The 23,966-nt window shown below is 46.8% G+C and overlaps 1 protein-coding gene across 1 annotated transcript; it reads left to right on the top strand.

The window, feature by feature from the left end:
- Positions 1-74: 74 nt before the first annotated feature.
- LOC139358355 (cystatin-SA-like) lies at positions 75-23,577 on the top strand. Its single transcript, XM_071078905.1, has 5 exons — positions 75-246; positions 20,439-20,698; positions 22,265-22,378; positions 23,084-23,275; positions 23,494-23,577. Exons 2-5 carry the CDS (start codon positions 20,471-20,473, stop codon positions 23,575-23,577), a joined length of 618 nt encoding a protein of 205 aa, XP_070935006.1. The 5' UTR covers positions 75-246; positions 20,439-20,470.
- Positions 23,578-23,966: the final 389 nt, after the last annotated feature.

Here is a 23,966-nt window from a genome sequence, read left to right as displayed (position 1 = left end):
CACTGTCTCTTTCAAGCTGGGCCAGGCTCAGTGGGGCCTGCCAGTTTCAGGATCGCCTGCTGGGCTTTGGGATCACATCTTCAGGACCCTCCCCGTTCTCCCTACTTGGCATTTCCCAAGGAGACTCCCCAGACAAGCCAGCATTCCCAGGGGTTTCCGTGTGCTGGAAAACAAGGCGGCATCCAGGAGATCAAAGGAAGACAGCAGGGGCAGGGAGGAGCCCCGGACTCAGAGCACAGTGGTCCAGTGAGTACTGTCACAGCAGTCATCAAAGGGGCAACTCTGGGCATGGGGGCAGGGGCGGGGGCGGCTGCCTGGGAATTCCAGGGCCCTCTCCGCTCCTCCCTCCCCTCCTCCAGTTTTTCCACCTGGGGGGTTCTTCTTAGCTGTCTTCAGCTGACTTTGAGTTTTGATAATCTAACGAATTAATCTCATAGAGACTATGGCAAACTTAAACTGAGAAAGAGAAATAACAATTGAATTAAAAATGACAAAAGGGGAAATAAAAATACAAACATTACCACTAAATATATGAGGCCTAAATCAGGGGTCGCTCATACCACATGCAAATCAGAAGGCCCCTGGACTGTTTCTCCTCCTGCCTGTGGGTCCAGCTGGTCCCTCACCCTGGCTGGGTCGGGGGTGCTGCCCTGGGCCTGGGAGCTTTGCTCTGAAGAGGAAGTGCTGCCTCAGTCACCCTCAGCAGTCCTCCTGTTCGCTGGCCTCTGCGGACACACCTGCCTTCCCTCCTCAGTGTGCGTTTGCTAAGCTTCTGCTGTGCTCCCAGCGGAATCCTCTCCCATCCAACGCAGCCCAGTGTTTTCTTTCCTAAGTACTTTAGTTTTTAAAAAACTTTAAGTTAATTTAAATTTAAAACAGTATAAAAATGTCATAATACCACTTCTTTTTTATTTTTAAAATTTTCTGTAGAGATGGAGTCTCACTATGTTGCCCAAGCTGGTCTCGAACTGGCCTCAAGTGATCCTCCTGCCTCAGCCTACAATTCCACTTTCACTAAGTGAAATGTAGGTTTCAACATCATAGAAACTCCAAATACCAGTGGCTTAAGTAAACTGGTGTTGCTTTCTCTTTCATGATGCTGACAATGGCTAGAATTCTTACAAGCCTCACTCTTGCTGGGCACTGCCTCGTTGACTCATTTAAGCCTCACATAAAAACAGTCAACCAAAATGGTATATATTTTTACATTTTATGTTTTTAACATTTTGAATAAATAACGACTGTATTTCTCACCACTTTAGGCCTTTACTCAAATCATATATGTGAGTGTCACCTGTGTTGACACTTGTCGCTCTAGCTCCTTCCTTATCAGTGTTTTGCTAAATTCTCCGGGACCTTGTCCTGATGGACTGTAGTTAATTAAGTCCTTCCTGATTTAATTGGGAATGGTGAAATAGGGTGGAGCTTGTAGGATCAGGTGCTTGTGATGATAACTAACACACTGTGGTTAATTAAAGCATTCTCTACTGACTTGATTTTACACTGGGTTGATTCCATTCGTTTCCTCTTAAATTGGGGTTGCAACGGGCACCTTTGTCCCAGTTTTCATGTGCACCTGTGTGAGAGCTTCTCTAGGGTAGGCCACAAAGAAAATTGCAGGCATATGAGATAGTCTCCTTTCAGCTTTATTAGGGACTGCTGTGCTGATGATTGCCTTTTCTTTTTCCTTTTTTGAGTCGAGGGGGTGGGGGGTCTCACTATGTTGCTTAGGCTGGTCTTGAACTCCTGGGCTCAAGTGATCCTCTCGCCTCCGCCTCCCAAAGTGCTAGGATTACAGGCATAAGCCACCATATGCGGCCTGATTTCTTTCACCATATAGATTTTTCTTAAAAATTGAAGACAGTTTAATGTATCAATGTTTTGTTTAGGGTATGTGCTGTTGTATTTTTCATTTTAACAATCCTTTCCTACGCTCTTCCATGTTCTCTTTCGCCATGTTCTTTCTTTTACTTTTCACACTTAGGTGTGCGATCCAACCGGAGGCTGAGTGTGTGTGGTGTGAGGTCAGAATCCCAGGGTCGATCCTCTCCCCCACTGCCTGCGTGCACAGCTGGCTTTTCCAGCATTGACAATGGAGCAGCTCATTCTCCACCCTCTGATTCCAACAGCATTTCTATCTAGTCCCCTTTCCCCAAAAGGCTGGCTGCCTTTGAGTGTCTTTTCTATTGGACTGGCTGTATGAAGGAGGCACAGGCCTGAGCTAAGAAAGTCATTGTTTGATCTCGGCCAGGAAAGGAAGAAAAATTCTTGGGCACATCCCAGGCCTACGCACACTTCCTGGGCCCTGCCTGCTAGAATAGATGGGTCTGTTCCCTGGTTCTAGCCCCGGACTCCCTGCCACAGCCTCCCATCCTCGGGCTGCTGCTCTCTGCTAAGATCCTCTGTTTGGGCATATGGTCTGAGTTTGGATCCCAGCTTTTCGGAAAAGCTTCATGTATTGGCCGTGATTATTGATGCTACTGTTATCACAAGCACCTCACCCTGCAAGCTCACCCTCTTCCTTCATTCTTTGGAAACATGAGATTGGTTCTTGCAGGCAGCTTTTCTTCCTAGGAAGCTGAAATTACCTTTTTGATGCAGACGAGCGCTTGTCCTGAAGAGTAAGGGGAGGAACCAGATGTCTATCACTGAGAGGTGGGAGTGCAGAGCTGCAGACAGGATAAGTGGGTAGATCTTGACTGATTGCAAGGAAATAGTACCATTACTGGCTCCAATTGTAGAGGCTGGAGTCTTTAGATGACTTGTATGGTTTACAGACTCCACGGAAGGAGGCAAAGCAGTAGCTGAGGAGGTCTTTGGAGTTGGACACACGTGAGTTCAGGTCTCATTTGCACCTTTTGCTAGTTGCATTTCCTGGGGGCACATTTCTACTTTATGTGAGCTTCTGTTTCCACAACAGTACAATTGAACTCTTGTGGTATCTCCTTCACTGAGCTGTCATAAAGATGAATGGGGAGATGTATGGAAGGCACTGGCAGGAGGCCCAGCAGGACCAGGCCCTCCGGAGACAGTGTTTGTGCTGCTCATTCTCATCACCAGTTCTGGGGGGAACATCCCTCACAAGCCAGGCTTGTTGATAACAACCTTCTCAGCAGGCAAGTGGCAGAGAAGCTGCGGAGGGACCCAAATGTCCAAGCTCCCACCAGGGGTAGGCAGGCAAAAAAGAGGAGCAGACGATTCCATAGCTCATCAGTGATTACCAGGCTGTCTGGGACAGTGTTGACAAGGCACAGAAAAGGAATTGCATTTTACTGTTTGGCTTTGAGTTTAGACTTTTGGTCCAAGTCAGGTTGGGGTCAGAACTCAAGAGAGTTTCTTCTGGAGAATTAAATATAATGATTGTCTCTTCGAAAGGCTCTGACAACCAAACTCACTTTCCCAAGCTTCATTTGAAAGTGTTGAGATGCTTGGGTTCACGTCCTTGTGTTCTGCCTTGCAGCTGGGAAACCTGGTGCACGTCAGCATTCCGAAGCCCCCTTTCCTCACCTATGGTTTTGGATCAAGTTTAGCTGAGAGATCGTATACAGTGACATTGTGTGACCTCTTACAGTACGATTTGACTGTTTGCTGTTAGAAGACCCACTATCCCCCGTCCTCATTCTAAAGTCAAAACAGCCTCTGGGCTCCTCTTTTTCTCTATTGGGAGCAAGTTTTATTTTAAAATAAAGTCAGGGATACGCGCCAGATGTAATCATCAGCTGAGGTCCTCAAAACCTTTCATTCCAACCACTCTAATTTCTGTCACAATGGCCCCTTGTCACTGTGAGCCTTTCTGTAGAGGGTATGTGGGGCTGTCCTCCTCTGGCCACTTCATACACACTGATCACAGTGTTCTCAATACTTTTCATTTTGACACTTGGACAATGTTTACCTCTACTTCTTTGAAAACATTCTCTTTAGACTTGGCCAGTTTGACAAACGTGTTCTTTCTGCCTTCTTTAGTGGTTGTCCAGGCATGGACAACAGCTGCTTTCTCCTGGAACTGATTCCATTCAGGGTCCTTTTGGATCTCTTGCAATAGTTTTCCTTTGATTCAGCCAAATTTTCCACTTCTTCAATAAGTGTTATTTAGAGATCAACCTCAAATCTCCAACATTGGCACTTACTTTGAAACCTTAAGCAGTTCACCCCATGCCAGAGATAATACTTCCTTTCGGGGGACAAAAACCGATTCAGTCTATTTTCCACCTTCTTTACTTTTCCAGACACATCAGTGATTCTTGACACATTAATATCTACCTTAAGCCTCACCACAATCCATGTGATTTTAGGCTAAGGAATTAGATTTGGGATATGTTTCTCCAAATCCACATACAGTGGTTCAAGACAAAAGATAACCTATATCAATATTTAAATCTAAATGCCTAATATTGGAGGTGGGGTTATACGTGGATGGGTCAATTGCCATCTTCCACATCACAGGCCGGACACATATTCTGTGAAATAGGCAAGTGCAGTTATTGTTGGGTAGGCCTACGGTCTAGAGAAGTTGTGAGGTAAGACGCCAGGAGAACTAGAACATAGCAACCTGCTCCTGAGCCCTGAAACAGAAGCTTGGAGCAGATAGAGACTTGGATTTTTGTCTTAAGCTCATCTACAATTTCTATCATGTGCTGACAGTACTTTGATAATAATAAAATAATGTTTCTTTTTTATTTTAGCTTTGAATTCAGAGTCTTTCAGACCCAGAAGGGTGATATGGGTTGGGGGCCAGGGGTAGGAGGATTGGGTGGGTTGAGAGGACTTGCTCCTTAGGGGTGCTCCACCATGGACATTCAGATGAGAAGTGGGTGGGAGGAGAGGAAAGCTCCCAGAAAATCCAGTGGGTCACGTGGGAAGTAATTTGTGGCACTTGTTTTAGGTTTACCAGATTAAATGGTCTAAGATAATCATGGGGGATATTTCATCCACTGCTACACATTTCAAGAACTTAAGGCTAGAGTCTTTGAAGTCAAATTCTAGGCTGTAGAATGTGTCTGCTGGGCTCCCCAGCCTGTACCCCATCTCTGTGTTCCCCACTCTGTTTCAGGATATTTTTCTACAGGGCTTGCACATTCTCTTGAGGTTGCAAGATTGCTTAGAAAAACTGAATTCACAGCAATGCTTACTCACCCTGCTTTGCGTACACACACACACATACACGCACACACACACAGAAACACCCAAAAAGCAAAACATAAGCCACAAAGACTCCTTGGTGGAACTTCAGAGCACTAAACTCAGCCCTGGGTCAGGTGGGCTCTGCCCCAGAGCCTTTTATGTTTTACTGTGTACTTAGAAGGGTATCAGAGTCCTGAAGTGTGGCTGGTCTCCATGTTGGCTTTGGTCCTGGAAGAGACGACCAAAGGCTATTTGCTGATAGAGAGACCATAGGGCCCTACAGGACTCAAACTTAAATCCTCCAACTACAAATTATAAATTATTAATACTTCCAATGGACTTGTTGGTGTTTCCTTGCCAGAACCAACAATACTCAAATCTGGCTGCCCATCTAAGCCACTTGGGGAGCTTAATCTGTAGATGTTCATATGAATTCTGAAGCCTTACCTGATGAATTCAATGCCTGCAATGAGGCCTGGGAACCGGATCTTTAACAGCCATGGCGCCTTCTGCAGGCTGGCCTTCGGTAACCACTGGGGGTTGATCCAAAGGTCTTTCTGAGCTCTCCTGACCCAGGATCCTCTGATTCAATGAATGCATCCCTAGCAGGGCAACAAAGAGCAGGGCTTCAGTCCCTTACTGCATGCCCACCTGCCCATCAGTGCATCCTGCCTGCACCTCGCCTCTCACAAGCTGTGGTTGCTTCTGAGAACTGAAAGCTCTCCTCTCATTAGAAGAGCCCAGCACCGGTCCTGCCTCTCACTGGGACTCCTTTGGATCCCAGCTCAGCAGGATCCTGCAGGAAGAGAGTAGGGTCTGTTGCCTGGGGGTAAATCTGTGCTCCAAACCCTGATGGTTTCCACTAGAAGGCCCTGCCTGTTCCAATCTTGGTGACGGGTAATGACCTTGTCCTTCAGGGAATTGTTTCTGGCATAAAATGAGACTTCCGTGCCTGTGACTACTGAAAAGGATGTGACAGATGCAAGAAATACTCCGAAGGAAAAAATAATTTAGCCTATTGTAGTGGGTTTTTCAGTGGTAAAATATACATAATAAAAAACTTACCATTTTAACAATTTTTAAGTTTATACTTCAGTGGCATTAAGTACATTCACATTGTTGAGCCGCCATCACCAGTATCCATCTAAAGAGCATTTTCATCTTCCCAAACTGAAGCTCTGTCCCATTAAACAATGACTACCATTATCCTTACCCCCAGCCCATGGAAACTACCATTCTACTTTCTGTCACTATGAATTTGACTATTCGAGTTACCTCATATACATGAAATCGGACAGTGTTTTTTTTTTGTGACTGGCATATTTCACTTAGCATAATGTCTTCAAGGTCCATTAATGTTGCAGTAAATGTCAGGATTTCCTTCCTTTATAAGGCTGAATAATATTCTGTTTTATGTGTATAGTACATTCTGTAAATCCACTTATCATCCATCAATAAACTCTTGGGTTGGTTCTACCTTTTGGCTGTGGACATGGATGTGCAAATATTATGTTTGAATCCCTGCTTTCACTTCTTTTGGGTATATATCCAGAAGTAGAATTTGAATCAAATGGTGATTCTATTTTTATTTTTGTTATACTTTAAGTTCTAGGGTACATGTGCACAATATGCAAGTTTGGTACATATGTATACATGTGTATGTTGGTTTGCTGCACCCATCAAGTCGATATTTACATTAGGTATTTCTCCTAATGTTATCCCTCCCCCACTCCCCCACCCTCTGACAGACCCCAGTGTGTGATGTTCCCCCCCGTGTCCATGTGTTCTCATTGTTCAACTCCCACCTATGAGTGAGAACATACGGTGTTTGGTTTTCTGTCCTTGTGACAGTTTGCTAAGAAAAATGGTTTCCAGCTTCATCCATGTCCCTACAAAGGACATAAACTCATCCATTTTTATGGCTGCATAGTATTCTATGGTGTATGTTTGCCACATTTCCTTAATCCAGTCTATCTTTGGTGGACATTTGGGTTAGTTCCAAGTCTTTGCTATGGTGAATGTGCCACAATAAACATACGTGTTCATGTGCCTTTGTAGTAGCATGATTGATGTTCCTTTGGGTATATACCCAGTAATGGGATCACTGGGTCAAATGGTATTTCTAGTTCTGGATCCTTGAGGAGTTACCACACTGTCTTCCACAATGGTTGAACTGATTTACACCCCCACCAACAGTATAAAAGCATTCGTATTTATCCACATCCTCTTCAGCATCTCTTGTTTCCTTTTTCATGATTGCTATTCTAACTGGTGTGAGATGGTATCTCATTGTGATTTTGATTTGCATTTCTCTGATGACCAGTGATGATGAGCATTTTCTCATGTGTCTGTTGGATGCATAAATGTCTTCTTTTGAGAAGTGTCTGTTCATATCCTTTGCCCACTTTTTGATGGAGTTCCGTGTTTTTTTCTTGTAAATTTGTTTATGTTCTTTGTAGATTCTGGACATCAGCTCTTTGTCAGATGGGTAGATTGCAAGAATTTTCTCCCATTCTGTAGGTTGCCTGTTCACTCTGATGATAGTTTTTTTTTTTGTTTTTTGTTTTTGTTTTGTTTGTTTTTTTTGTTTTGTTTTGCTGTGCAGAAGCTCTTTAGTTTAATTAGATCCCATTTGTCTATTTTGGCTTTTGTTGCCATTGCTTTTGGTGTTTTAGTCATGAAGTCTTTGCCCATGACTATGTCCTGAATGGTATTGCCTAGGTTTTCTTCTAGGATTTTGATCGTTTTAGGTCTTACATTTAAGTCTTTAATCCATCTTGAGTTAATTTTTGTATAAGGTGTAAGGAAGGGATCCAGTTTCAGCTTTCTACATATGGCTAGCCAGTTTTCCCAGCAACATTTATTAAATAGGGAATCCTTTCCCCATTGCTTAGTTTTGTCAGGTTTGTCACAGATCAGATGGCTGTAGATGTGTGGTGTTATTTTCTGAGGCCTCTGTTCTGTTCCCTTGGTCTATGTATCTGTTTTGGTATCAGTACCATACTGTTTTGGATACTGTAGCCTTGTAGTATAGTTTGATGTTCAGGTAGCACGATGCCTCCAGCTTTGTTCTGTTGGCCTAGGATTGTCATGGCAATGCAGGCCCTTTTTTGGTTCCATATGAACTTTAAAGTAGTTTTTTCCAATTCTGTGAAGAAAGTCATTGGTAGCTTGATGGGGATGGCATTGAATCTATAAATTGCCTTGGGCACTGTGGCCATTTTCATGATATTGATTCTTCCTACCCATGAGCATGGAATGTTCTTTCATTTATTTGTGTCCTCTTTTGTTTCGTTGAGCAGTGGTTTGTAGTTCTCCCTGAAGAGGTCCTTCAAATCCCTTGTAAGTTGGATTCCTAGGTATTTTATTCTTTTTGTAGCAATTGTGAATGGGCAGTCACTCATGATTTTGCTCTCTGTTTGTCTGTTATTGGTATATAGGAATGTTTGTGATTTTTGCACATTGACTTTGTATCCTGAGACTTTGCTGAAGTTGCTTATCAGCTTAAGGAGGTTTTGGGCTGAGACGATGGGGTTTTCTAAATATACCATCATGTCATCTGCAAACAGGGCAATTTGACTTCCTCATTTCCTAATTGAATACCCTTTATTTCTTTCTCTTGCCTGATTGCCCTGGCCAGAATTTCCAACACTATGTTGAATAGGAGTGGTGAGAGAGGGCATCCTTGTCTTGTGCCAGTTTTCAAAGGCAATGCTTCCAATTTTTGCCCATTCAGTATGATATTGGCTGTAAGTTTGTCATAAATAGCTCTTATTATTTTGAGATACGTTCCATCAATACTGAATTTGTTGAGAGTTTTTAGCATGAAGCGCTGTTGAATTTTGTTGAAGGCCTTTTCTGCATCTATTGAGATAATCATGTGGTTTTTGTCTTTTGTTCTGTCTATGTGATGGATTATATTTATTGATTTGCATATGTTGAACCAGCCTTGCATCCCAGGGATGAAGCCAACTTAATCGTGGTGGAAAAGTTTTTTGATGTGCTGCTGGATTTGGCTTGCCGATATTTTATTGAGGACATTTGCATCGATGTTCTTCAGGGATATTGGTCTAAAATTCTCTTTTTTTTTGTTGTGTTTCTGCCAGGCTTTGGTATCAAGATGATGCTGGACTCATAAAATGAGTGAGAGAGGATTCCCTCTTTTTCTATTGGTTGGAATAGTTTCAGAAGGAATGGTACCAGCTCCTCTCAGTACCTCTGGTAGAATTCAGCTGTGAATCTGTCTGGTCCTGGACTTTTTTTGGTTGGTAGGCTATTAATTACAGCCTCAATTTCAGAGCCTCTTGTTGGTCTATTCAGGGATTCAACTTCTTCCTGGTTTAGTCTTGGGAGGGTGTATGTGTCCAGGAATTTATTCATTTCTTCTAGATTTTAGAGTTGATTTGCGTAGAGGTGTTTGTAGTATTCTCTGGTAGTAGTTTGTATTTCTGTGGGATCGGTGGTGACATCCCTTTACCATTTTTTACTGCATCTATTTGATTTTCTCCTTTTCTTCTTTATTAGTCTTGCCAGCAGTCTATCAGTTTTGTTGATCTTCTCAAAAAAAACACCTCCTGGATTCATTGATTTTTTGAAGGATTTTTTGTGTCTCTGTATTCTTCAATTCTGCTCTGATCTTAGTTATTTCTTGCGTTCTGCTAGCTTTTTGAATTTGTTTGCTTTTGTGTCTCTAGTTATTTTAATTGTGATGTTAGGGCGTCAATTTTAGATCATTCCTGCTTTCTCTTGTGGGCATTTAGTGCTATAAATTTCCCTCTACACACCACTTTGAATGTGTCCCAGAGATTCTGGTACGTTGTGTCTTTGTTCTCACTAGTTTCAAAGAACATCTTTATTTCTGCCTTCATTTTGTTATTTACCCAGTAGTCGTTCAAGAGCAGGTTATTCAGTTTCCATGTAGTTGTACGGTTTTGAGTGAGTTTCTTAATCCTGAGTTCTAATTTGATTGCACTGTGGACTGAGAGACAGTTTGTTGTGATCTCTGTTCTTTTACATTTGCTGAGGAGTGCTTTACTTCCAACTATGTGGTCAATTTTGGAATAAGGGCAATGTGGTGCTGAGAAGAATGTATATTCTGTTGATTTGGAGTGGAGAGTTCTGTAGATGTCTATTAGGTTTGCTTGGCACAGAGCTGAGTTCAAGTGCTGAATATCCTTGTTAACCTTCTGTCTCATTGATCTGTGTAATATTGACAGTGGGGTGTTAAAATCTCCCATTATTATTGTGTGGGAATCTAAGTCTCTTTGTAGGTCTCTAAGGATTTGCTTTATGAATCTGGGTGCTCTGGTATTGGGTGCATATATATTTAGGATAGTTAGCTCTTTTCGTTGAATTAATCCCTTTACCATTATGTAATGGCCTTCTTTGTCTCTTTTGATCTTTGTTGGCTTAAAGTTTGTTTTATCAGAGACTAGGATTGCAACCCCTGCTTTTTTTGCTTTCCATTTGCTTGGGAGCTCTTCCCCTACCCCTTTATTTTGAGCCTATGTGTGTCTCTGCACATGAGATGGGTCTCCTGAATACAGCACACTGATGAATCTTGACTCTTTATCCAATTTGCCAGTCTGTGTCTTTTAATTGAGGCATTTAGCCCATTTACATTTAAGGTTAATAGTGTTATCTGTGAATTTGATCCTGTCATCATGATGTTAGCTGGTTATTTTGCCCGTTAATTGATGCAGTTTCTTCCTAGCATCAATGGTCTTTACAATTAGGCATGTTTTTGCAGTGGCTGGTACCGGTTGTTCCTTTCCATGTTTAGTGCTTCCATCAGGAGCTCTTGTAAGGCAGGCCTGGTGGTGACAAAATCTCTCATCATTTGTCTGTAAAGGATTTTATTTCTCCTTCACTCATGAAGCTTTGTTTGGCTGGATATGAAATTCCAGGTTGAAAATTCTTTTCTTTAAGAATGTTGAATATTGACCCCCACTCTCTTCTGACTTGTAGAGTTTCTGCTGAGAGATCCGCTTTTAGTCTAATGGGCTTCCCTTTGTGAGTAACTCGACCTTTCTCTCTGGCTGCATTTAACATTTTTTCCTTCATTTCAAGATTGGTGAATCTGACAATTATGTGTCTTGGGGTTGCTCTTCTCAAGGAGTATCTTTGTGGCGTTCTCTGTATTTCCTGAATTTGAATGTTGGCCTGCCTTGTTAGGTTGGGGAAGTTCTCCTGGATAATATCCTGAAGAGTGTTTTCCAGCTTGGTTCTATTCTCCCCATCACCTTCAGGCACACCAATCAAAGGTAGATTTGGTCTTTTCACATAGTCCTATATTTCTTGGAGGCTTTTTTCATTTCTTTTTACTCTTTTTTCTCTAAACTTCTCTTCTTGCTTCATTTCATTAATTGGATCTTCAATCACTGATATCCTTTCTTCCACTCAATCAAATTGGCTACTGAAGCTTGTGCATGTGTCACGTAGGTCTCATGCCATGGTTTTCAGCTCCATCGGGTCATTTAAATTCTTTTCTACCCTGTTAATTCTAGTTAGCCATTCATTTATTCTTTTTTCAAGACTTTTAGCTCCCTTGTGATGGGTTCAAACATCCTCCTTTAGCTTGGAGAAGTTTGTTATTACCGATTTTCTGAAGCCCACTTCTGTCAACTCATCAACTCATCAAAGTCATTCTCCATCCAGCTTTGTTCCGTTGCTAGTGAGGAGCTGTGATCCTTTGAAGAAGTGATGCTCTGGTTTTTAGAATTTTCAGCTTTTCTGCTCTGGTTTCTCCCCATCTTTGTGGTTTTATCTACCTTTTGTCTTTGATGATGGTGACCTATAGATGGGGTTTTGGTGTGGATGTCCTTTTTGTTGATGTTGATGCTATTCCTTTCTGTTTGTTAGTTTTCCTTTTAATAGTCAGGTACCTCAGCTGGAAGTCTGTTGGAGTTTGCTGGAGGTCCACTCCAGACCCTGTTTGACTGGGTATCACCAGCGGAGGCTGCAGAACAGCAAACATTGCTGCCTGATCCTTCCTCTGAAAGCTTCATCTCAGAGGGTCACCTGGCTGTATGAGGTGTCAGTTGGCCCCTACTGGGAAGTCTCTCCCAGTTAGGCTGCATGGGTGTCAGGGACCCACTTGAGGAGGCATTCTGTCCATTCTCAGAGCTCAAACACTGTGCTGGGAAAACCACTGCTTTCTTCAGAGCTGTCAGACAGGGACGTTTAAGTCTGCAGAAGATTCTGCTGCCTTTTGTTCAGCTATGCCCTGCCCCTCAAGGTGGAGTCTACAGAGGCAGGCAGGCCTTCTTGAGCTGTGGTAGGCTCCACCCAGTTCGAGCTTCCCAACCACTTTGTTTACCTACTCTAGTCTCAACAATGGCAGATGCCCCTCCCCCAGCCAGGCTGCCGCCTAACAGTTCAGTCTTGGACTGCTGTGCTAGCAGTGAGTGAGGCTCTGTGGGCATGGTACCCACTGAGCCAGGCAGGGAATATTATCTCCGGGTGTACCATTTGCTAAGAACATTGGAAAAGCACAGTATTTGGGTAACAGTGTCCCAATTTTCCAAGTACAATCTGTCACGGCTTCCCTTGGCTAGGAAAGGGAAATCCTCCAACCCCTTGTGTTTCCCAGGTGAGGCTATGCCTTGCCCTGCTTTAGCTCACCCTCTGTACACTGCACCCACTGTCCAACCAGTCACAATGAGATGAACCAGGTACCTCAGTTGGAAATGCAGAAATCACCTCCCTTCTGTGTTGTTCACACTGGGAGCTGCAGACTGGAGCTGTTCCTATTTGGCCATATTGGAATGGCGACCCATATTTAGAACTTTCTAAGGCAACCTGGAATGGGTGGTTTCACCAGATCCCATGATGAATGAGTACGGGCAAGTTGAATACAACTCCTGACTCCTGGCTTCAGTACCTTCCTCTGGGATACCTCAACTCTATCCAGATATTAGGGGAAGACCAATTTTACTCAAACAACAGTCTTTTAAAAATACATTTTCTGAAATCGGACTGCTCCAACCCACATCTCCCTCCTGGATTCCATGCAGGGAGTGGAGGTGGACACAAGAAGCCCCACAATGCACCAGGCCTAGCTCCCTAACTCTGTGAGGCCCCGCCCACTCTCTTAGACTCTGAGCTTGGCCATGTAACCTGCTTTGGCCAATGAGACTTCAGAAGGTGGGAGTCTGCAATGGCTGGTGCCAGGCCACACCTGGGTGCCGGGCTCCTAGAATGATCTTAGAACTACTCTTCAAGTAAAAGTATCCTCACACGTTCTTGAAGATGAAAGTCCACTGTTGCAACTAAGCACATTTCCAGCCTACCCCACCTGAATGCAGCCCCTGAGTGAACCCAACAAGACCAGTGGAAGAGCCGCAGATAGCTCCAGAGTCATGAGAACCCACACATCATGTTGCTTTCAGCCAGGAAGATTTGGGGTGGCTTCTGATGCAGCAGCAGGTAACTGATGTGTACAGGATGCTCTGAACACCACTCCCAACAGAGACCCACAGTCCACCCCATGTGGGGTCCAGAGAGGAGGAAATCTCCTCCCTCATAGACTGTGGTTTCTGCTGGTGTCCGCAACTGCCATGGGACATGTGGAGTGCAGCCCTGTCCTTCGAATCCAGCCTACATTTCATGCTCTCCATCTGCCTTCTCACCAGTTTCCATCCTATTTTCATAGCACTAGAACTATCAAACCCGTCAAGCTGCCCCCAGAGGATCAGCCTTTCAAAAGATCTCACCCCAAAGGCCAAGCCAGAGCTCACCTGCCTGTAGGATGCACCAGGGAGGGCAGGGACAGGTAGGGACAAGTTTAGATGCCAAGTACTCATCACAGTTTCAATTTAAGGACACTTGGAAGCCTAGGGCTGTGAGCCAAGAATCACAATCTGATTTGTGGCAGTGAGTAGAACAGCACAGGAGTGGAGGCATAGAGTACAGTGAAGATTCCTCAAAGTTTGGACAGTCACAAGAGAGCCATGAGCGTTCTCATAGCTGTGGCAGTGTGGAGGACACACTGGAAATATAGGTAACAGAATGTCACAGGACTTCAGTTTTTATTGGTTAGTGAACAATGAGAAATAAGCAGGAAACACGATGGATGGATACATAGATAGATAGATTAAATATATCTGATAGGTAAATAGATAGATTCCATTTGTAAACCAAGAGTATCTGAGACAGGTCTCCATCAATTTAGAATGTTTATTTTTCCAAGGCTAAGGACACTCCCATGACACAGCCTCAGGAAGCCCTGATTACATGCGTCCAAGGTTACAGCGTGTTTTATACATTTTAGATAGTCATGAGACATCAATCAGCATATATTAGATATACATTGGTTCGGTCTGGAAAGGCAGGAGAACTGGAAGTTGGGAGGGGGCATCCAGGTCATAGGTAGATAAAAGACAAATAGTTTCATTCTTTTGAATTTCTGATTAACCTTTAACTGAATAAGCAATTTACAGTATTTAGTGAAACAACAGGGCAAAGGAAGCAATCAGATAATGCATTTATCTCACGATCTCATGTGAGCAGAGGGGTGACTTTGAGTTCTGTCCGTCCTTTCTCCACAAGGAATTTCCTTGTGGGCAAATTGTGAGGGAGGATGTAGTTTTTAAATCTTTGTAGCTACCTTATTTGGGAATAGAATGAGAGTCACGTTTGCCCGATGCAGTTCCCAGCTTGACTTTTCCTTTTGGCTGAATGATTTAGGGGTTCTGAGATTTATTTTCCTTTCACACCCAGATAGCCAGATTAGTTAGGCAGATTAGATTAATTGACAGATTGATAGCTAGAAATATAGATATGCCAGGCACTGTAGCAAGCACTTCACAAGCATTTCATAAGATTTCCCTGACACCCCTATGAGTCAGTGTGGTACATTATTGGGGCATATTAGATTATTCTTCTAAATACGCACTCCCTGTCCTCCACCCTCCATGACAGAGTGTACTTCACGACCACTTCCCTTTGGGCTGGCCGTGTGACTTGCTTTAGCCAAGGGAGAGTTGCAGGTGTGAAGTAACCAGAAGCTTGAAATACTTTTGTGCAATTCAGCTTACCTTCTTGTGTACTGCTCTTGCCATGTAAGAATATGAAAAATGTCCGCCATTGGTCCCTGGAGAAGGATGACAGATGTGGACCAGAGCCAGTCCAGACAATCCCATCCCAGGTCAGTGACTCCCAGCTGGACTGCAGATGTGAGCAAAATAACTGGTCAATGCCATAGGCCAACAAGATCATGCAGCACTGTATTACACAGCCCATTGTCATAATAACTCATGGATACTGGGAATCATTGTATTCTTGTTTTTAAAATGGCAAGACTGAAGCACTGGGAGATTTAATAACTTGCCGGTGGTCACAACTACATCTCTGGGCAGAACCATGGAGAATAGTGTGGCTATTAACTAAACTGGGGATACACGATGGGAGGCAGGGGTGTAGGCCAAAATGATTGTAACACTGGACATGCTGAAATGTTGGAGCCTGCAGGATGTCCAGTAATGACATTATGGGCAAGAGGATGTGGAGCTTCACTGCTTGAAGCCTGAGCTTGGTAGAGATGATTCGAGACTATTGCAATAGGTGTAAAGACTCTCACAATGAGATGGAGAATGAGCTGAACTCTCAATACAAGGTGAAGTGGGATTTACAACCAAGGATCAGGGTGGTGGGGTTAATAGATGGGAATTACTAAGCAGAGACAACAAAGGTAGGAGTTTCTGGATAAACTGATCTAACAATATTGTTGCTAAAGGCAGGACAAAGCCTTAGACATAAAAGTTAAGGAATGAAGAACTTGATCAGATGTTGAGAGTGATCAGATACCAAGGGTGGAGGGATTCTTTCTAAACTGACTTAGCAGGATTCTTTCCTAAAACTGGGCAATGCAGCCCTCGCAAGAACAGGAGGTAGGGGCTGGGGACTAGGGTTGAGGACTAGGGGAGAAGAAGGCTCAGAAGAACCTAACTAAGTTTTGGTCAAGGTGAGTCTTGTCGCTGGATCCAGCTCCTCTGTGACAGGAGGAGAGAGCAGGCAGGGTCACGGGAAGGGCAGGGCTGTCCTGATGGCCTCTGGCCCTAAGTTCCAGCACTCAGTGATTGAGTTTAGCAGGATTCCAAGCAGGAACAGGAACCACTCTCCACCGTCACTGCACTTTGCTAAAGGAATTGATATTTAAGGTTACACAAACAGGGACAGGGAAGTGCCAACAGTGACCCAAACAGGATAAGAAAATCTGACCACTCAGCGATGTCAAGGAGATTACTCACCTCCTCAGAGTCATCTGTTTTCCTCGTGTCCAGGCCTCTGCAGGCTGCAGCCCAGGGAGTCAGATGGATCCCTGCCTTCAGCAGCCAGCCGTCCGAGATCCTGGAGGCCGCCTCTACTCCCCTCCCTTCCTATGTAGTTCTTCAGTCACTGAATCTGCACTGACAAATACTCTTTTTGAAAAATAAATGTTAACTTGCATTCCAAAACCACGAATACTGTTCACCTACTGGTGCCTGAGAAGGATTCTCTTTCTCTCCATGGAGTGCAAACAATAGGACCTCAGGCACTGGGCTCTGCTCTGTCGCCTTTTCTTGCGGGAGCTACCAGCTGGGTTCCCTATGAGTATCACAGTTTCCTAATGATGTGGAAGAGCCAAATGTATTACTGACATTGGCTCACAGTTGAGAAGCATCCACGTGTCCACCATGTTTGAGGAGAAGGAGAAAAGAAGGAGCAATGGAGTGTAAACGAGACGAGCTTGACCCCAGAGAATTCCAGGCACTCCATAAAGGGGGCTCCTGGGCTTCCCATTTGAGAAGCCACCAAATCCTGTGGCTGCTCAGTCTCAGCTACTACTATACACCAAAGTGTTAGTTGCTTAAAACCCAGATGTGCAGAATCTCAACTCTTGGCCAGCTTGTCCTCACCACTTGCACCTTTAGGTGATGCTTTCTGCGCTTGGTCGTTTGTTTATTATAGTGTTGTTTAGCGTTCACTTATTACTGGTCATTTATTACAGAGAACCTCTGCCACTCAACTAATTTCTCATCCTGCTAATTCAGATGATCGGATCAGTAGTCACCCACGCAGCCTAGGGGAACACAGCTTTCTCTTTCGTCACGTGGCAGAAGGAATACGTGCCCTCTCCTGGGCAGCTGGACTCCTCCAGGTTACATGGGAGCTGGAGGCCCCAGGCTTGTTCCTCAGTCCATGGTTGCTATCTGGCCCCCTCCTAGTGTGTCCTTAAAACTGTGGACTATAGAAATCAGGGAACAAAGTGTTCTGTCACCTTTTTTTTTGAGACGGGTGTTTTACTGTTTCACAGGCTGGAATGGAACTCCTGGACTCAAGGAATCTTCCTGACTCACCCTCCTAATTAGCTAGGATTACAGGTGCACCACCACACCTGGCTACTCCATCATTTTCAAACATGTTGATACATCGCTGCTGAAGTCTGCTCATCTCTGCTGGTCTGAACTCCCAGACACTATGCTTTACAATGTAGCCTCTTTCTCCAGATGCACGACAGACACAACATTTGCCTACGGTCATCAAACATCTGGAGCAGCTGGCCAGCTACCCTAACCTGCCACTTCCTATCACTCCATAGTGGACATCACACTCGTACCTACTCCTGAGAGCAACCTACACTGGTATCTTTCCTACTGGGATTAGAGAGGTTGCTGCATCAGGACAGCTGACCCTCCGGGCAGTGCCGGCCAGTATCCTGACAGATGACCACTGGTGGTGTCATCACATACGGGGCACAGGTCAGCACTCTGGCCTCCCTCCCTCACACTCCACCCACCAGCACATTCTCGCTATTTGGGTTACCTGCATCTCCCTTCCACTGATTAAAAAAAAAAAAAAAAAATACAGGATTGCTTGACCTTCAGCTTACCCTCTGCACAGCATGTCTTCCTGAGTATGGACTCCCAGCTCTCCCGGGAAAGTGGGAGCCACAGAGGAGAACTAACTCCTACCCTTTGGAGATGACCATTGTGCTCACAAGCACCTAGTTTGGGACTTCCCTCTCTTTCCCTCTCTGGGAATCTCTCCCCATGTCCTGTCTAACTAGGAGGCATATGTGCAGCCCTGTTTGAAGACCTTCCCTCCCTCACCCAGCAGTAACCACCATCCCTGGGCCACCTGCTGTATCTGCTGGGCTGCATGGCTTTCTAGGGGTGCTGGATTCGCAGTGGGGTGAAATGGTCACTGGGCCTTGGGTAACAAGGTCCCCTGTCCTAATACTGAACATGAGCACCCAAGAGTAATACTGTTTCCACTGTCAGGCTCCTGCTGATCCAGCCGCAGCCATGGCCGAGCCCCAGGATGACAGCAGGTCTGGGCTGATCCTGGCCAACCCTCACCTTGACCACTCCCAGGAGAGTCCTCTGGGTGCCCTGCAAAAGCCCAGGGTTTCCTGGTGTTTCTGGCCAAGCTGCCACCTCACCATAAGGGCATTTGCCACAGGGTCACCTTAGGCGTGGAGGGTGTGGTTGAGAGAACAAACGGAACAGCTGTCTGTTCAGAGCGTCCTTCCACCCTCCCCACTCCTGGAGTCACTTTCCAGCCCAGGCCGGCAGCATCCCGAGCTGGGGACTTTGTCACCCCACAGGGCACCCAACTGATCAGGTCTTCTCAGTCTGGGGAGAATAACTCACAATCCTGGCAATGAAGTAACTCGGGGGCCACTGGAAAGCCACACTGAGCAAAGGGGATGTCTGGGGCAAGGCAGATGTCACAGGTCTGGACAAAGTGGTAACACAGGTATATGCATTTATGAAATCCTCCATGTGGCGCACATACTATTAGGCATTTTATTGTATGTAAATTCTACCTCCTTCAAGGCAATTTTTAAAATATCAGGTGAGTCTTCCAAGCAGTGCGCAGAGGAAAGGAGCCCGAAGCATGGCTCCCTAGGAGAGAAGCAAGAGAGGCCCGTGGACTCCCACATTCATCCTGTGGCTGCTGCTCCCTCTCCTGACACCCACACTGCTTGCCAGGGGTCCCAGTGTACCTTCCACCCGGCCCCACCGACAGTTACCATGAGACTCCAGGTCGTTCCCTTCCCTGCTCACACCCCCTCCAGGAGCTTCCTTTCCCTGGAGCAGACATGCCCAACCCCACTTCAGGGCCTTTGCACTGGCTGTTCCACACTGCCTGGGGCTTCTCAACCTCTCCAGTCTCGTAGAGACCTCCCTGACCAGGGTCCACTGGTCTCTCTCTAGCCCCTGTTCTACTTCACTTCCAACAAAGTGAGTATAACTCCCTAATCCTAATTGTTGATCATAACCTACCATCCCCTACACACACTGTGTAAGGAATGGACTGTGCAGTTCCATAGTCACCAGCCGCATGTGCCACAGGACACTTGAAACGGGGCCAGTCCAAAATGACTCCTGGGCTAAGTGTAAAAAATACACAGGGAATTTCAAAGATTTACAAAACTGAAAAAAAAAAAAAAAAAAACACATAAACTAACTCATTAATAATTGTTCCCATTAGCTAAAGTAATCTTGTGGCTAGATTAGGTTCAGTAAATATTTTAAACATTACTTTCACCCATTTATTCTTATCTTTTAAAATGCATCTACGAGAAATTTTCAGTTGCTCCTGGGTTCATGTCACATCTCTGTTGGGCAGCAGCTCTGCAGCGTCACCTCTATGGCTCATCATCCAGGTTCCATCTTCAACTCCTAGACCTCCTGGCACAGGGAGTAACTGGTGACAGGTTGGTTTACTGAATAATGAGTTATGAGAAGAGAACCCAGTGACCTTTTCCAAACAGGTTAATTCCCTTACATTTGGCAAAGAAATTCTCCATAGTAGGGTGTGGACAGGGTCTTCTGGAACCTTCTGAAATAACCTCCCTGCTCCAGAGATTCGGTGACTGTGACCAAGGGCTCCTGGATGCCCCCGATATCTGAAGACCCCGAAGGCCAAACCCTGTATTTTTCCCTTTTCTGAGTAAACAGGAGGTCACATTGCTTTCATAGAGCAGTGTCAAAGGAGCAGTGTCACCTCTGTGGAGACGCCAGTGACTCAAGCTTGGGAGCACCAGGGGAAGAGAGGCATGGCTCCGGGAGGCTTTAGTGAGGACAGGAGTGGGGAGGAGGGAGATACGGAGGAGGAGGCCTTGGAGGGGCCGGGGGAACTTAGGCAGGGTGGGAGCTTGTGGTGGTGGGGGAGTGAAAAGAGAGATGGAGAAACAGGGGATGGGCAGAAAGAGGAGGAGGAGTCAGGGGCGTGGCATGGAGGGGTGGGGCTGGCCTGCCAAAGCAGGATAAATGCACAGCTGCCTGCTGGTCTGGGCTCATCACCTCAGGCTCTCACCTCTCCTGCAGCTCCAGCTCTGTGCTCTGCCTCTAAGGAGCCCATGGCCCAGCCCCTGTGCACCCTGCTGCTCCTGCTGGCCGCCCTGGCTGGGTCCCAGGCCTGGAGCCCCGAGGAGGAGGATAGGGTGATCCCAGGTGGCATCTATGACGCAGACCTCAATGATGATGAAGTACAGCATGCCCTTCACTTCGCCATCAGCGAGTACAACAAGGCCACCGAAGATGAGTACTACAGACGCCCACTGCGGGTGCTGCGAGCCAGAGAGCAGGTGGGTGCTGCCACCACCCCAGAGGTCCTGAGTTCCAGCCTGGTTTGTCATGCAACTCCCAAGAGCATTCCCAGCAAATCAACATTGACACAGTCATGATCTAATGCTCAGACTCTTTCAGCTTTCCCTGAGTCTCCCCTGATGGCCTTCAGGCCTAAGGGTGCTCCCGGGCTATGCCCTGCAGCCACTGTCTGTCCCCTCAGCCTCCTTTAACCTGCAGGAGCCGCTGTGTCTGTGACATGACCGTGCCATTTCCCAGGGTCCAGCAGGTGTGGGTGAAGACTGTGCTGACTCTGGGTGGGTTTGATGCTGCTCAGGATGAGACCCAGGCCATGAGACTTATCCTTTTCCCTGAGTCCTATCGGCAGGGGCCACATGGGAACCTGGCTCCCTGTTCTGCAGAGCCCTGCTTCCCTCCCCAAGTCACGTCCCTGGGCACAACCCCTTAGGGCTAGCAGCCTTCACCCTCGGTTTGGCTGGCCACCCGCTACAGCCCAGGGCAGCTGAGTCCCTGCTGGGGTGGAGCATGCCTGAACCTGCCTCTACGAGCTGATGCAGAGTTAGACCTCAGCCAGATGAGGACACCAGTCACCCAGCAGAGCATTGGATGGGGTCAGGTCAGGAGGGAGCTTCGAAGGGCTACTGGGCCCAGCTTGACGTGCATCCCATGGCAGAGCAGCAAATAGTGACACAGGCTTTGGAGCTCCTCCATCTTCTCTTGGAAATTCAAAGGAATCCAGACCAGCCCCCTTCTCCTGCAGCTGTCAGCTGGGGCCCTCACCCTGCACACAAGGTGCACTCCGTGGTACAGTGGTCCCCGCTGGCCTGCACCTCCCTTTCAAGCATGACAATAACTTGGAGTGAAGCACAGGGCATCGCAGACCATCCGGCCCGGAAGCCTCTTTTATATATGGATAAACTGATACTTGAGGGATCTCAGCAGTTCCTCCTGGTTCCAAGCGGCAATGTCTAGCACCCTGGTCTCAGAGTCCCTCATCCCAGGTTTCTCCACAGCTCTGCCACGTTGTGTCTGGGAGAGACCCCGTGCAGGGAAAGGGTTCAATTCTAGTCTGCAATTGTAAGACATGCAGGTGTGCTGCTGACTTTAGAAAAGTAGCTCGAATCTCACACCTAAAATGGTGGCATCCGGGAGGCCCCATTGACCCAAAGCATCTCTGTGTGTGAAGCACCTCATTTCCTACTCTTAAATGAAGGAATAAATCTAGGTTAAATGGAGGGATTGAGATTTTCTGAAGTTAGCTGAAATGTTGTCATCAGATGACAGCCTTCCTAGAAAAGATTCAGTGTTCCTTTGCCCCTGAGCCCCAGGTAGCAGAATTCAATGAATCCTTTTACCCAGCACAGAGAAAACAATGTTTAAGAGCAGGCATGAGGCCCAGCACACTGCCGGCTGACAGGAAGAGGGGACTTGTGTGCCTTGTGGTGACATATGGGCAGCTCACGAAGCCCCAAGCAAGTCCAGTGACTCAGCCACAGTGAAGTGCTGTGCGTGCATGAAACTGATGGGGAGCACTGTCTGTGCGTCCTGTTTTCTCATGTGTGTAGGTCGTGGCCGGAATGAATTACTTCCTCGATGTAGAGTTGGGCCGAACCACATGTACCAAGTCCCAGCCCAACTTGGACACCTGCGCCTTCCATGAACAGCCAGAACTGCAGAAGGTACGTTCCTGATGCGGGTCCCGGGCCAGTCATGCACTGCAGAGGAGTGCGTATGTGTCAGCCTCTGCCCTACCCATATTTGGAGGGTGTGTGTATGTACAGGTGGGCATGTGGGGAGCCATGTATGCATGGAAGTGTGCATGTTCATGTACTTGGGGGTGTGTGCATGCAGGTGTGCATGAGGAAAGGTGCACGTGTGTACACACATGTGTCAGTGTGTGCAGGGAGGTTTAAGGGAGATGTGTGACCCTGTGTGGATGCGTGGGAGCAGTATGGGGGTTTGTACATAGATCCATGAGGATGAGGGGTCCAAGTGAATTTACATAGTTGCCTATGTGTGTGCAGATGGGGTGGTGAGGGATGGGGGTGATGTATTTGATTTGCTGGGAAGGCTTTAGCTTGGGAATGGTTACTGAGAGGTCAACTCTGCCTTCTTTGGGGTGTTGCCTGTCAAACAGGAATAAGCAGCTGCTGGGCTGGGTGCTGGGCAGGGAGAAGGGGATCTGTCTAATCCCAGCCTTAGGCACTTGCCCGCAGCCACAGCAACACTAAGCAGATTAGTGGGACCTAGAGGCCTGTTAGCTGCGTAGCCCTGGACCTGCCCCGCTCACCCAACACCAGCCTCTCCAAGGACCTGCTGGTTCTTGTGAAGTCTCCACTCAGGGGAGAGCCGCACTCCCCTTGTCACCCTTGCCCCGGCCTCAGATCTTTGAGGGGGAGTTGCCCTGCCCTGGGCTCTTCCCTCTGGCCCCTCTTAGTGCTGGCCTGGATGCTGGAGGTGGAAGGAGCTGGGGGAAGCGAGTCGCCACCCCCTGCCATGCACCCTTGGGGCTCCGGAGGCCTTGCACGGGCTGCTCCTCAAAGGGCTGTGCTGGGACAGAAACCCTGCAGGCTGGGGTGAGGGACCAATGCCACCTGGTGACTTGGAGCCTTGGGAGGGGCAATGGAACAGTCACTATTCATTCTAGTTCGGTACTCTGGGACTCAGCAGGGGTGGGTGTGGACCCAGTGTCTCACCTCCATCCTCCTCACCCAGGCTCTGACATCTCATGCCTGAGCGTCTTCCCCTTTAACTGTAACTCACACTGATTGGCCTCCTCTCTTCCCTTTCACAGAAACAGCTGTGCTCTTTCCAGATCTATGAAGTTCCCTGGGAGGACAGAATGTCCCTGGTGAATTCCAGGTGTCAAGAAGCCTAGGGATCTGTGCCTGGCCAGTCACACCAACCGCCTCCTACTCCCACCCCCTGTAGTGCTCCCACCCCTGGACTGGTGGCCTCCACCCTGGGGGCGGTCTCCCCATGCGCCTGCGCCAGGGGACAGACATAGAAGGGAGCAGGAGGCCTTTGTTGCTCAGCAGGGGGCTCCGCCCTCCCTCCTTCCTTCTTGCTTCTGGTAGCCCTGGTACATGCTACACACAACCCCACCTCCTGCAATAAAACAGTAGCATCGGCTCCCTCTGAGTTCTTGACTGTCTGGGGGATGTGCACACAGGCAGGGGTTCTGCAGTTCCTTTATGAAGCCTCCTTGTTCTGCTGGTGTGGAGATCAGAGGAGTACCTGGGAGCTGACGCAGCCACAGCAAGGCTG

The sequence above is a fragment of the Macaca nemestrina genome, chromosome 15, assembly GCF_043159975.1.
Source record: "Macaca nemestrina isolate mMacNem1 chromosome 15, mMacNem.hap1, whole genome shotgun sequence".
Taxonomy (NCBI): Eukaryota; Metazoa; Chordata; class Mammalia; order Primates; family Cercopithecidae; genus Macaca; species Macaca nemestrina.
Note: the sequence above shows the minus strand (reverse complement) of the source record. Positions and strands in the feature narration are given on the sequence as shown.

Bases quoted from the DNA above. Each gene is read 5' to 3' on its own strand.
- LOC139358355 (XM_071078905.1), top strand. From the start codon at position 20,471: ATGGCCCAGCCCCTGTGCACCCTGCTGCTCCTGCTGGCCGCCCTGGCT. The intron at 22,379-23,083 runs GTACGTTCCTGA...CCCCGGCCTCAG, and splicing joins AACAGCCAGAACTGCAGAAG to ATCTTTGAGGGGGAGTTGCC. The intron at 23,276-23,493 runs GTGAGGGACCAA...TCCCTTTCACAG, and splicing joins CAGAAACCCTGCAGGCTGGG to AAACAGCTGTGCTCTTTCCA.